We start from the raw sequence: 14073 nt of genomic DNA on the forward strand, positions 1-14073 counted from the left end.
ATCTAAAGCATGTGCTTAAAATTTCAGATCCCCATCGTGAAGCACTTAATAACAGGCTGGGAGAAGAAAAGAGGAACTAAAAATAAGCCCACAGAGAAAGTTTTAGATGCAGGCTTTGTGTTGATTTACCACTTGTCTTGCAATAGTAACCCACTGTGCTTCAGCTCCTCTGGTGCCTCTCACTCCTGCCCACTCTGTGGTGGGACATGGGCAGTCAGAGAGGACACAGCTGAGATGGTGTGAGCAGCTCTGCCTTCACTGTGCCCGTGCAGGGAGGGCAACAGTGGTTTCTCCCTGCCGTGGCAGCCCTAAAGAGCTGTAAAAGGTGAGGTTGTGATGCCTAACACTGCTCTTCCCTCCAGCAATGGCAGGGCAGAGCCCCAGTGCCTTCCCTTCCTTCTCTTTTCCAAGACATGCTGGAACACAGCCACCTGAGCCAGCCCTCCACACACAGGACACTGTGTCAGCCAGACATCTCCAGTTGCTGCAAGCTCACAACAGGCTCCCAGCCCACACTGAAGTCCCCTCCAAAAAACCTCACACTAAACCAACACAATCCCCAGCCCCCCTTTAAACCACTCTTCTAAGAATGCCAAGAATTTTCCCAGACACTCGAGCCTTTATTCATATCCCTCCCGGCTCCCAGCTGCACTCCAGGCAGGCAAAAACATCCCTGAAGAAACCAGATATGGAGTCACCACCAAGACACGCCAAGTAAAAACTAAAGCCACTTTACATTACAGAAGCAAGAAGGCTCAAGGGAGGAGGTTCCTGCCTTTAAGTAAAGGTTATGTTGCCTGATGTGATGCCTTTCTTGAAAGCTTTTAGACCCGTTTTTAAGAGCTATTCATAAACTCTAAGACCAGTGATTGCATTGCAAAGAGCAATGCTCAGCACTCAGTGAAAACAAATTTCAACCCCCCCTGGTGTGGTGCCAACGTTTCCCGATGTCCCATGTGCCCCAGGCCAGGCTCGGGGAAGCCCAGGCTCTGCTGCACACCCGGGAAACCCAGTGGGACACACTGCAGACACCTCCCTGAGGAGCTGGACAGGGATTCAAGTGAGAAAGCCAAACTCCCTTGAAGGGAGGAGCTCCTTAGGCAAACTCCTTAACTGCTTTCCTGTATCCAAGGAACTGGTGCCAGAGTTTGGGTTCCCGGGACACACCTTGTGCTGTATCCCAGCTGTGGGTGATGCTGGGCACTCCCAGCAGCCGGGCAGGAGCAGGGACCTGCACACTCCCCTCCTCCCCTGCTGCACCAGCCGGCTCCCCCCAGCACTGCGAGCACACAGCTGAACTCAGGCCACTGCCTTCGGCTTCCTTTCAGCCCCAGCAGCCTTTCCTCCCTCAAAAAACCACAACAAACCACAAAACATAAAATAAAAATCCTACACACATCTACACATCAAGTGGCACGGGCTTAAAACATCAGTTTTTGCTGACTTTCAGAGCCAAGTCTGAAGGGAGAGTAAAGCTCCTCATCTTTTCTCACACCACACACATCCAAGATGATCCATTCACAACCTGTGAATGCAACATCAGTTCTAATTTTCTGCAAACAAACTGACTGTTTCTGGCTTGAATTCCTCTCTGACTTTTTACACTACAAGCAAAATTCCCACATGCTTCCTTAAGCTGTTATTTAGCAATTTCCCTATAACATTTATAAAGCTTACTTAATTTTGAGGTCTTTCTTAATCAAGAAAGGATTAAACATGCATTTTGTCCCTATCACAAGTCCTGGATGAGATTTTACAAAGCAGCAAAGCAGGATTTACCAGGCATTATACACACAGTGTTTTGCAAACATGGATGTTGCCTTTGAGAATAAGGAAAGTTAGTTAAAACAGAGAAAACTATGGAACCAAAAATGAAAGACATTTCCTCCAAAATGACCTTAAGGGATGAGAAAGTTCAGCTCCTTGGCAGCCTGAGAATTCCATCTCCCATATGCTATTCAAAACCAAGCAAAGTCCAAAACACAATATAACTTTTTAAACAGGCTGAAGGAAAAGAACCTAAAACACAGACAAACAGGAACACCCCACACTACCCTGTAAGTTTTGCTTAAAAATTACTTATTCAGAAGCTTCTAAGGTTTTGAATTTAATGGACTTCACAATTAACCCTGTCAAGAGGCTAATCTTAGCATCTTATCTAGCAGAGACTTTCCCAAGTTCACCCGAGGCAGCAGATGCATTCCCAGCTTACACTCAGCTGCTCTGACCAGCAGAATCTCTTCCCCACCATCCCTCCACGAGGAAGAGGAGACACTTGGCAAACACAAATGGCTGTGGGACCAAGCCAGGAGATAAACTGAATGCCTACCCCTAAGGAGCGGAATGGGAAAGGTTTGGGGCAGTTTAAAAGAAGTGTTGAAGAGGGGAAAAAGGATCTGGATCCCCATCGTGCCAAACGAGCCACGCTGGATATCAGCCACCAAGATTATTTGTTTTAGTTACCACTTAAAATAAACATGGCCAATTCCCACATACGTTTCCAGAATTTATTGCCCAATTACACTAAATGGTATTATTCAGTATATTTTTAGAGAAAGGAACAGAGATATAATGGGAACCCAAGAGTTTTGGTCAGGACCGTATGCTTTTTCCCAGTTTGCCTCACGCAACCATCCCACAGCATCTCCACAAACAGCTCTCCCAGCCACTGACCAAGTCTCCTTGTAATAGTACCTGGAAGACACCAGAAAGAGAACATCCCACAATGTACCACAGTCACTCAGCACTGAGAGCTAACCCACAGTCATCATGCTAATAAAGCTGACTGCTATATATCCTATTAACACATGCCTCCAGAAAGCCTCAAAGTGTATTAGCACAGAATACCTTTAAGCTGAAGAATCAAGACAATGGAAAAAAAGAAGAGAAAACCACTATCTGAAAAAATACATGCAGGAAAAAGCTAAGCTGAAAGGACTGTGTATGAAAACACAGGATAGATGAACTGGAAACACCTTTGCTGCAGCAGACAGGGCAGGGGAGTGTTGCTGGGAGGCACTGGCAGCCCTTCCTCAGGCAGCCCTTTTCCTGTGGCCGAGCTGACAGCCAGGATCAGCATGGATTAGGATGGAAGGCCCAGCCCAGCCTGCCATAAGCAGGGTCTGGACCAGAGACCCGGCACTGCCCCTCTGCCCCGAGCTGCCCCCACACCCTGGGCACCCCAGGAACACTCCCAGGGTCTGGCACAGCGTGGATCATCTCCTGTCCCAGCACCCACCTGAGCAACGCGGGCTGCTCCGGAGGGTTCCATCTTCCCGCTGGGAATGCGCTCCCCAGCAGCCCAGAGCCAAGGGCATGCCTGTGCAGTGCTCTGCAGGCAGAGGGGAGCTCAGGCGAGCAGAGGCTCAGGGATGTGTCCCGCCTGGTGCAGCCGGAGCACTCGGGATGCATTCCCAGAGCACTCGGGATGCATTCCCAGAGCACTCGGGATGCATTCCCAGAGCACTCGGGATGCACTTCCTCACACACGTCATGCAGGGTGGCACAGCCCCATCACAGCACCTTGTGCCCCCTGAGGTGAGGATGGGACATTCCCGGCCCCTCCATGGAAACCCAGCTCCCTGTGCCAGCCTGGCTGTGAGGCAGTTGGAGGCAGAGAGGCAGGAGCCCCAAGGCAGGGTGCTCCACGGGAACCAGGGTGCTCCACGGGAACCAGGGTGCTCCATGGGAACCTCGCTCTGGCTGTCTGACATCTCCGGAATTTCGCGTGTGTGGGAGACGGACACTTCTGTGTTTCACAAAGGAATCTGAACATCCAAACAAAGTGGTGCCTCCACAGCCCTGACCCCAGGGGCCCTGGTCAGCCACAAGCCGAGAGTGGCGACCAGGGCTGTATCCAAGAATCCTGCGGTTCCCACTGACACCATCCTCCTCTGGAAACCTCCCGTCACCCCATTTGGGAGGGGGGGGCCGACTCCCTGTTTGGCTCCACCTTCTGCACCCAAATGTCACAAGCTGGAGGTGAGCACGGCTGCTTGTGCCAGAGAAGAGGCTCTGGAAGAAAAGCACACGGTTGGAACTGAGAAGAAGCAGCACTTTCAGGATTTTTTTCTCACTTGAGCTGCTCTGGGAGAAGAGATGGGCTCTGTTAGCTGTCTGACACTTCTATGATACGTGAACACAAATGCAAAGCTTCAGCTACAAACCCAGAGCTTGGTGCAGATGTGGGGAAGGGGAGAAACAAGCAGGCTGTGCATGAACACGAGGTCCACCTCAACAAAACACAAATATGGGACAGGACGATGTTATTTCTAAAGGTTGCAGCTAATCTGAAACAAACAGGGCAGCTTCTCCTATCCACATCCTGAAGTGTGTCCAAGATACATTCTGAATAATCAAAGTTAATCCCATAAACATGCCTCTACCCTACAGAGGAGGGTTAAGCAGCATGCCCACACCCTGCATGTTTCCCTCAGTCCCATCACCTCCCAAATTCCTCCTAATTGCACAACCCAGGAAAAGCCAATTCAGCATCATGCCAGTTTCTTCCCCTCCCAAGCTCAGAGCCAAAGGAGCAGCAGAAGGAAAGGAGAGGAGTGGAGAAGCGTGGCTGCTCCTGCAGAACAGCCCAGCCCAGCCCTCAGCTCGCACGGCGGTGCCTCGAGCCAACAGCGCTGGGGACAGGGGGGCACCCGGAGACAGGGCTGTGCCTCTCCCCGCAGCTGGCTGCCTGTTCTGCCACACAGGATAATATTTAGGGAGCTTTTGGCCTTCCAGCAACGCTGGAGACTGGCTGACAGCTGCCACCACAGCACTGACAACAAGCCCTGACACCGGGCTGGCCTCCTGAAAGAGAGTTATTCTTCAGGCTTCCATTTGTTTTGCCAATGCTGAGGGCACACACAGCCTCAGCCTTCGCCAGCTCATGGCCTTCCACCCACGGCCTCTGCCTGCCTGCCTGCCTTCCACCCCCCCATGGCCTCGGCCTCCCTTCCACCCCCCCATGGCCTCGGCCTGCCTGCCTTCCACCCCCCCACCCACGGCCTCGGCGCTCGCTGCAGTTCCGAGCGTTCAGAGCAGCTCTGGAGCTCCCACGCACAACAACATGTTGCATCTCTGCTGCAAGAAGAGACCGACAGCAACAGCACCATGGCAGGGAAGGGGAAAAAAATGCAAAAAATCTTATTCTGGGCAACATTCATTCACGGTGCATACACAGAAAATTAGTGTTTCACTGTGATGGGCTGTGGGTGAGTAACTGGCCCTGTGGCTGAGGCAGTCAGAGATGGCTTCCCGTGTGAGGACAGGCGAGTCTCCCAGGGAGGCACTGCAGGGCTTGGAGAGGCAATCACCAATTTGTCCCCTGCAGTGGAAGACCATTTTTGCCATCGCTCCTTCCCAAAAAAGCATACGCTACAGGCAGAAGAGCTGGCCAGGGCAGGGAGGGAAAGGGCTGCTCCTGCTGGGCTTGCTTCCTGGTGCTTGCTACCAGCTTGGAGAAAAATCTGTCACTTGTGTTCCACTCTGCATGGGAGATCGCTTGAGTTTTTCCAGGCTAAAGGTAAAGTAACTGAATGGCAAAAACAGACAAGAAAATTCAATCCTGGAGCTTCCAAATGGTGCCTCTGGCTGGGCGAAAAAATAGAGCCAGGGGAATGTCAGAAGTTAAGTCAACCCCATTTTCCACTGGAATTAAGCCATGGAAAAGTTTTCCTTGAGAGTCTGATTAAAATGTAAGCCTGTGCTTAGGACCTGCCATGATAAGACTTCTGGCAACCTCTCTGCCCTGGTCACGGTACACAGAGCTGTTCTCAGCTCACTCCTCATGCCCATCTTTCACAGATTAAGGTGTCACACTGGCCCCTCACAGGGAGGAGCAGGTTTAGGCTGTGCAGTCATTAAGTGAAACCCTGAGCTTACAGAAAACAGCAGCAACGTATGAAGTTTATCCCAACCAGGCAGTTATGGCAGGAACAGGCACCGTTCAAAGGTCCCTCTCCTCCCACAGAGCTGGGAGCAGGTGACAAGGAGGCCGTGGTGCCTCAACAGGTAATGCTCACACAGCTGCCAAACCGGCCAGACCCACCCCAAGCTCAGCAACTCACTGCAACAAAACAAATCCCATTGTCCATTTCCAGAGAGGAAGATGCTGTTCAGCTTTCCTCTGTATCAGGTGGTGTTTCTTCTGCAAGAGGTTCTAAGGGACATTAATTTATAGTAAAGCTGCCAGTACCAGCCAGATGTCAATCCCTCAGATGAAGGGAGATCTCAGGACTGCATGTAGACAGCTGTCCCGCAACCACAGCTCTCACACTGCCACGTACAAGTGTCCAGTGCTCTCTTCACTGGGCATCAATGTTCACACATCCCTGTCTGTGCAGGCAGCCACAGTGTGCACACCAAACAATCAGCCACAACATCTTCCAAAGTCAACTTTTCATGTTGAACTGTTATCTCAGCCCAGCCCTGAGGCTGAGGACACCTGCTCCTCCTCACAGGACGCAGCTGCTCAGCTTGGAGCCCAAGCAACCGCCTTTGCACCTCCAACTCAGACTGTGGGTTAATGCAGATAGTTAAGGAACAGCATTTTGTGAGGTCGATGGGTTTTATTTAAAAAGAGAAAGCAACAGATTTGGGAGTTTTGAAAAAGCTTCTTAAAAGCAAAACAGTCTTACAGCCTCAGTCTCACATCTCATCCCATTTACTCTCCTACGCACCTCCAGTCGCTTCTCTGTCACTCCTTCTCCTTCCAGCTTTTCTGGCTTCCTTCAGAGCTCCTGCATTTCCCTGCTGCACTTCACACACCTTCTGGCTTCCGCCTGCACGTGGTGCTTGGGCTGTGTCCCACTCAACATCCCAAGATCCTTGCTAATGCTGCCAGTGTCTGCTCCAGCACACAGTCACTGCCTGTGCCAGCTCAGCACTGCCCAGGCCAGGCCACGGAGCAGCTCTGAGTCTTGATGACAAAGTATTTCATAACGGAATCAACTATCAGCTTTCTCCCCACTCTGCTGGTGAGTATCCTTGGGTCTCCAGAAGTGATGCCTGCAGACCAAGCCTGAGCAAGGCAGTGCTGAGCCACATTCTCACAGCAGATCAGCAGAGAACTTCAGTCTCCAGGGCCTGAAGTAAATCTCTCTCACAACACTACTTTCACAAAAACAAAGGCGGTGTTGAGCACCACTGGTGTGATCCTGCTGCCTCAGAGGCAGCTTTCCACGGGAGAGCTTCCTTTCATTTGCTTTTGTTGGTCATTTCCAACAGCAGCACTTGAAGGGAACTTTATTGTGCTGGAGATAGAGGCATTCTGGAGGGCTGTACAAGGGAAGCGTGCATCTGGGGAGTTTTCAAAACACATTATCCAAACCTAAGGGTCACTACATTCCAGGATGTCAGTGTCAGCTGGACACTTATAAATAGCTTCAACAATCTGAATAGCAAGACCCATTGTGTGTCAAAACCCTCCTTCAGAGGCTTTTTCAACATTAGTTCCCACTGCAGATACAAACAGCTGGTAAAAATAAATGAACTTATCATCACTTTGTTTGGCAGTAACGAGCTGCTCCCACGCAGAATTTATGCTCAGGAAACTGAGGCACAGTGATCTAAAGTGGCACCGAGAAAGCTGTGAGCCCTGCAGAAAGAACAGCTTGGAACACCTGAATCACGAGATTTCCATGGTACTGCTGGAGGAACAGCATCAGAGCCGAGACACATCCTGAGGGTAAAGGAAACAGCAGCTGGGACAGACCTCTGCCCCATGTCAAATGGAAAAGAGACACTGCTGCCAGGCGAAAGGCAAACTAAGACCATCAAATCAGCAGATCCACTGGGTCTGCAGATCCCTATAAACTCTCCCTGCACAAAGGAAGCAGATTTCCTCCTAATGGAGTTGGGCACTCAAGCCATGCTGGAGCCAAGCCATTTCCCTTTGGTGCCCAAATGAGAACCAAGCACCTTGGGAGCTCTTTTTTTCCTTTCTTTTCTTAAAAGAAAAGTTACAGAATACTGATGTAAGTACTCCAAGCATTCTTTACCCACACCAAAGAACACAAATTAAGCTTAATGTTCTCCGGAACTAGGCAATATTTTAGGTGCCTGTAACACCTATGAAAACCTGCACAGGCAGCAGCAGGCGCACCAAATTAACATTAAAGGTATTTATATATGATATCAATTCAGAAAGAATTGCAGTGAGACAGTCATGGTGTTTCCGTTCCCTGCCATTGGCTTTACCTTAATCCCCTCCTCCCAGAGCCCAGAAACATTAGCTTTCTTAAATGAGAACCTCAAATCAATTTTCCTTTATGCAAGTTTTAACTAAGTTACAGTTTTGCAAATTCATTCTTGAGCTGGAAACTTTTGGGCCAGGATTCAAAGAAATGAAGTGGAGTTTGAGACTCTTGGCAAAAAGTAGCTTTCAAAGAAAACAGTAGCAGGGACTTGTTTGTGCTCAAACGGCATCCCAATAATTCAGACAGCCACCACTGCTGTTCCCATTTATTAGTAATATCACACCAGACTTTTCTGACTTTGGAGAGCTACACTACTTAATGCGGTAAAAATGTTTTTAGCTCTACAAGGCTACAAGACGCATCACCGAGCTATTTCACGAGAGCAGCCTTCCAACAACAACAGAAAATTCAAGCGGTAGACAAAGAATAGTTTAGAGCCGACACAGATTTTAGCCAGATTGACTTCCGATAGCAGTTATACAACATGTGAGCTGCAGAGAGGCGGCTGAGCGCGGGTCACGCTCCATATTTGCTGTACAGCATTCCTTACCCCGGGACCAGCCAGCCCCGAGGGGCTGCTCTGCCCGCCTTCGAACCCCGTGTCTCCCGCAGCATTACACGCACCCCGCTAAGTTACTGTCGCAGAGCGTTTGGATACCAGCGCTGTGCAAACAGTCCGTGTTTCGGGAGGTCTGACCCCCTTTCTGTGCTGCCCGCCCGCAGGCACAGGCACCGGACACGCTCCGGGAGCATCCCGGACATCCCGGCAGGAGCCCCGAGCGCGGCGGTACCGCGGCGGTACCGCTCCGGCTCCAGCTCCGGCTCCGGCTCCAGCCGCGGCCCCTCCGCCCGCCCCTCCCTTCCCTTCCCTCCCGCCCCCGGCGATGCGGGACCTTCCCGCAGGGACTGTCCCCGCACCGCGGCCCCGCCCGCGCCCTCCGCAGAGCCCCCGCATCCCCCCGGCCCCGCATCCCCCCGACCCCGCCCGGGGGAGGCAGAGCCGGGCCGTGTGCCCGGCGCGGAGCGGGCCGTGCTCACCGAGAAGCGCTCCAGGTCGGTGGCGGCCATGGCCGGGAGCGGCGGTGCCTGCCCGCGCGGGAGGATGCGGGGAATGGATCCAATATGGCCACTTCCTGGAACTCCCCCCGCCCGCCGCAGGCACCGCCCGCCCGCCGACCGCGGGCACCGGGGCCGGGCGGCACCGCCGGGGCGGGACAGGACGGGACCGCCCCCGGGGAGGGACCAGCCCGGCCGCGCAGGGGACCGGGGGGCGCGGCCCGGCCGGGGCGGGCGCGGGGCCGGCGATGGGCGGTGAGGACCGAGCACCGCGCACCGAGCGCCGCGCACCGAGCACCGGCGGGAGCAGCGCCGGGAGCGCCCGCACCGCAACGCGGGGAGAATCGTGCCCGAGGGCGGCCGTGGGAGGGCTCGAGCACCCCCGGCAGTGTTCACACAGCCCCGTTTAAAGGTCGGGCTCGATGACCTCAGGGGTCTTTTCCAACCTCGCTGATTCTGTGGTTTCCCCGTGTCGGGAGGCTCCCCAGCGTCCAGCAGGCTGGCAGGACATCGCACACCGCAGGGCATCACAGACCGCAGGGCGTCACGCACACACCGCAGGGCATCACGCACAGGGCATCACGCACCGCAGGGCATCACGCACCGAGGTGCCGCTGTCACACGCGGGAGCCACACCGCCGTTGCGGGCACAGCGTGGGTTCGAGCCGGGACACGAGAGCTCACGGCCCTCACGCTGCCTGTGTTGGTGTAAGTTAAAGTGTGCAGCAGAGGACTGGCGAGCCTTTCTTCATCGTTCCTTCCCACAGAAAGCACAAAGCCAACCCCATGGCCTCGCTCTCTGTAGCTGCACAGACACTGGTGTTCCATGAGCTGGTAGCACAGAGCGGTTCCTGTTGCTTGCTGGTGCCCTCTGCTGCAGTGCAGCCCAGGCACAGCTCCCAGAGCCACGGCTGCTCCCAGCCATGCCACTGGATCCCTAGACCAGACCTGTACTCCTAATCCTAATGGGTTCGGATTAGGTATTAGAAAGAAATTCTTTCCTGTGAGGGTGGTGAGGCATTGGAACAGGTTATGACTCCCCAGCCCTGGAAGTGTTCGAGACCAGGCTGGGTGGGGCTTGGAGCAACCTGGTCCAGGTGCAAGTTTATATAGGAGCAGAGTTAATTTTCCAGGTTGCCTTTATATATCACAAGGAAGCAAAAATAAACAAATAAAAACACTAAACCGTTCTGATGGTGGGGAGATCAGCAAGAGTTGCTTTACCTCTTCATGTTGTGACCCAGGAACAGGCAAGGAAAGTGAAGTAAATCCTAAAACAGCCCCTTGGATGTCACAGGCAGCCACAAAGAGCAAGAGGTCATCCCACCTGCCACACGAGTGCAGCAGCAAGATCAAGGCCTTTTGAAGATGGCTGCATCTTCCAGGGCTGAGTAAAAACCTTGATCTTCAAATCTAGGTGGTGCAGATGAACAGAACTCCTCCAGGGTTTTCAACACAGGCCAGAGGAAGCAGTTTATTAGTAACTCCATACTCCTCACAGTGTGTCCTGGGGATTATTAGAAACCAAATGGTTTATAGCTACACTTTTAGCAGCAGCACCACCAAGCACTTTATATTAAAATTTCATTGGTTATACTGACAATATATGGAGCACATAAGGCATTTCTACAGAAATGCTACCCTTCTAAGCTGAAAGCCAATAGGAGCCAATAGGAGATACATGGTAAACTGCATTTGAACACTTGCTGTTAAGAAACCTTTTCTGAACTGGTTACTGAGGCCCTTGAGTTAGAGGTGAACCTTGCTCATTTATGAGAAAATGTCTTTTATCTGTAAATAATCTTCCCCCCCCCTTCCTGCCCCTTCACAGACTTTTGCTCAATTGTTTATCTATGGAAGGTTACTGCATTTCTCCATGGAACAAAGGAAGAGCTATTTTCCCTCACAATGTGTGCTCTTTGTTTCACATGAGGAACATGCCAACAAGGAAAGTGGAAAATCATGGGCTTTGTTATTCTATTTATTCTGGGAACCCCGATTTCATTTTGGAGGAAAGTAAGTTTTTCTTGAGGTAAAAATCCCATCTGTAGTCAATAGCACCTAACCTTCACCTTTCTGCAAAGCAGCAGCATCCTGTCTGACAGGGACTATCCCCCACATTCCCTTTTCTTCCTCTGTTGCTTCCAACCTGGCACTTTGTCTCTCTTGGGGCTCTGAGAATATCATGTGGGAAGGAGCAAGGCCTGGGATACCATCTCTGTCAGTTTTGGTCAGCAGAAACTTTGCTCTGACTAGATGCTGTGCTTGATCTCCCACTTTATTTCCCGGTTTTGTGTGGTGTGGATAATTACAGTCATATAACCTTCACCTTCCACCCCTGAGGCGGTGGGAAAAGCCCCCAGGTTCACTATGCAGTTTACTTCACTGTAATAATGATAACCTGAAGGTTTGGGAAGCTTCTTCATGAGAAAGGTAACTCTCCTCAGCCACATGGTTATAAATAGAGGCCAGCTCTCTATAGCGTGTGATGCAGAACTAGCAAACTGCAATATTGGTGTTTAAAAAAGTAGTAGTAAATTAATTTAATCATGGGATTCTGTACATTGTTCTGTAAATTAAAAATATCAAGACAGTTGGCTTGAAATCTCCTACAAAACAGCCCACGATATTCTGTAAATAGCCCCGCAAAAAAATACTTGCTTTGTAGGTTTTTGGTGACACAGAAAAAAAGGCAAAACTTCTCACGCTTTTTAAGGCTGGAAATTTCAGATGACTGATAAGCATAACACCCATAATGCTCCAGGATTTTATTACCTATATTAATAAAATGCATTTGGTTTAATTTCTGCTGCATAATCTGATCAGAGTGTGACCAGCGCCCAGCAAACTAAAAGATGCTCTCTGGGAGCTGGTACTTGGCACTCATCCTGAAAGGTGGGGAACCAAAAGGCATTAACAACCAAGAGGAAAGGCTGGCAAACATGATGTGCCCCATGCTGTGGTCTGGAAATCCTATGGAGGATTAGCCACAAGTGCTGTTTTTTCCTTTATTACAGAAAGTATAGAAGGCTACTGTGGGTGTCCAGCTACTAACACCCACTGAGAGAAAGACTGTGAAGAGGAGCACAGCCACATGCTACAGGTGGCACACGAAGCGAGTGCATGTGAGACAGTGGTTGGAGGCATTACCTGGGTGAAGAGGTCCTTGGGCAGAGTGGTTAAACGAGAGCAGCCAGTTCACACTCAGCATGGCACGAGGTGCACGTGTAGACATCCTGTCTCCTCCTCTCTGACCTCCTGGGGATGTGCCCTTCTGCTCTGCAGCCATGAGAAAGGGATGCCAGGACCTGCAGTGGGGAACAGCCTCAGTAACTCCTCTCTTTTTGGACTGTGACCCAAAGCAAGCCCCTGGGGAGGTGATGGGACCTCAGACCCAAGGCTTGGCTGCTGAGCAGTGAGGTGTCCTGGGAGCCTGGTGCATGGAGATCCCTGTGCAGGAATGGTGTCTGGCTGGGGATACAATGAGTGGGATGGGACACCTCATGTGCACCCTCATGGTCTTAAGGATACAGGGGTGTGATGGGGTGCAGTGAGCCCACTTGAACCAAATCAAGCAACAGGAGCAACTTCTCCCTTAACATTTGTAACATAAGAAAACGTTATTTAGAAGAGCCTATTCTTCTGAACTATTTTCACTCCTCTCACTCATTTGCAGATATGAACTGTAATCCTTGGGTAGAGCTGAAAGTTTGCAATGCAAAAATCCCAGACTGCTGAGATTTTCTTATGCCTGCAGTGGATTCTAGTAAGGATGTGAACAGTGGAAGCAAGGCACAACTGATATTTGGATGCAGGCTCATTATTAGGTCTCTGTGTAGGCTGGGCAGACTGTGGCAATGCCACCAGCTGAGAGCAGTGCTCATACAGCAGAGGGGCTGCTCAGCGAGGGCGAGGCTGCTGTGTGTGCCACGGGAACAGGCAGCAATGAGAGGTGTGCCATTCACATGGAAACGCGGAGCTACTACAGGAAGATTACACACCATTATGTGAAAGAGCATTAGAGCAGAAAAATGATTTTAAGGAACTGGCTTGGCACCAGCTCATTAGCAAGAGATGAAATAGTTTTTCAGACATTTGCACAAAGAGAGAAGGGTAAAGACTGCCAAAGGAAGACTGAGCTATCTGTGGGAAGTGGCTCTTCCACCCTCAGTAAAAGGTGTGAAGCAGCAGAATGGAGGTCAGCATGAGCAAGGGGGGAGAGAGATGCACTGGGTGGGGGATATGACAATATATATACAATAATATATAGCATCACATAGAGGTGAGGATATTTCAAAAAACTGACCCATCCACCAATCTTCTGACTCATTTTGAGGCATCAGACCCTAACCTAGCAGGATCGCAGCTCCCGCAGGACACCAGAGGCTTCTCCGGGAATGGAGACCGAACTTTGCGGTGATTTCTACCTAAAGCTGCTTCCACTTATTTGCTACTCAAACAAACAAACAAACCCCACTCGTTTCAGGAAGCATGAAGACGAGTAAATCGATGAAGGGTTCTCCCCTGCCCGAGGAGTCTCCGGAGAACTGATACCCAGGGCTCCGTTCCCGAGGAGGACATCAGTGCAGCGAGCGGCCGGGGCCAGGCTCGGCTCTGGGTGCGCTCCCGCCGGCCCCGCCCGTGCCCCGCGCGGTCCGGCCGCTCCGCGGGGCCGGGGCTCGGAGCGGTGCTCGGTGCGCGGTGCTCGGCGCTCGCAGGCGGCGGGCGCAGAGGTGCGCGGAGGTGCTCGGAGGTGCTCGGGCCGCTCCGCCCCGCCCCGGCACCGCCCGCACGGGGAGAGGAGCGGCCCCGGCGCGGCACC

At 51.7% G+C, this 14073-nt stretch overlaps 1 protein-coding gene and 1 long non-coding RNA gene across 6 annotated transcripts in view; both read right to left on the reverse strand.

The window, feature by feature from the left end:
* Window positions 1-9388, reverse strand: part of SEPTIN8 (septin 8) — a 40252-nt gene extending 30864 nt beyond the window's left edge. For all 5 annotated transcript variants that reach the window (XM_064672276.1, XM_064672275.1, XM_064672274.1 and 2 more), the window contains exon 1: window positions 9234-9388. In XM_064672276.1, coding sequence (XP_064528346.1) covers window positions 9234-9263 — 30 coding nt within the window. In that variant the 5' untranslated portion in view covers window positions 9264-9388. The remainder of the gene's footprint in view (window positions 1-9233) is intronic.
* A 984-nt stretch (window positions 9389-10372) lies between these two features.
* LOC135422784 (uncharacterized) lies at window positions 10373-13957 on the reverse strand. Its single transcript, XR_010434590.1, has 3 exons — window positions 13729-13957; window positions 12402-12559; window positions 10373-10758 (listed from the first exon to the last, which is right to left on the reverse strand). It is a non-coding gene; the product is annotated as an uncharacterized LOC135422784 (long non-coding RNA).
* Window positions 13958-14073: the final 116 nt, after the last annotated feature.

The sequence above is a fragment of the Pseudopipra pipra genome, chromosome 15, assembly GCF_036250125.1.
Source record: "Pseudopipra pipra isolate bDixPip1 chromosome 15, bDixPip1.hap1, whole genome shotgun sequence".
NCBI classification, from domain to species: domain Eukaryota; kingdom Metazoa; phylum Chordata; class Aves; order Passeriformes; family Pipridae; genus Pseudopipra; species Pseudopipra pipra.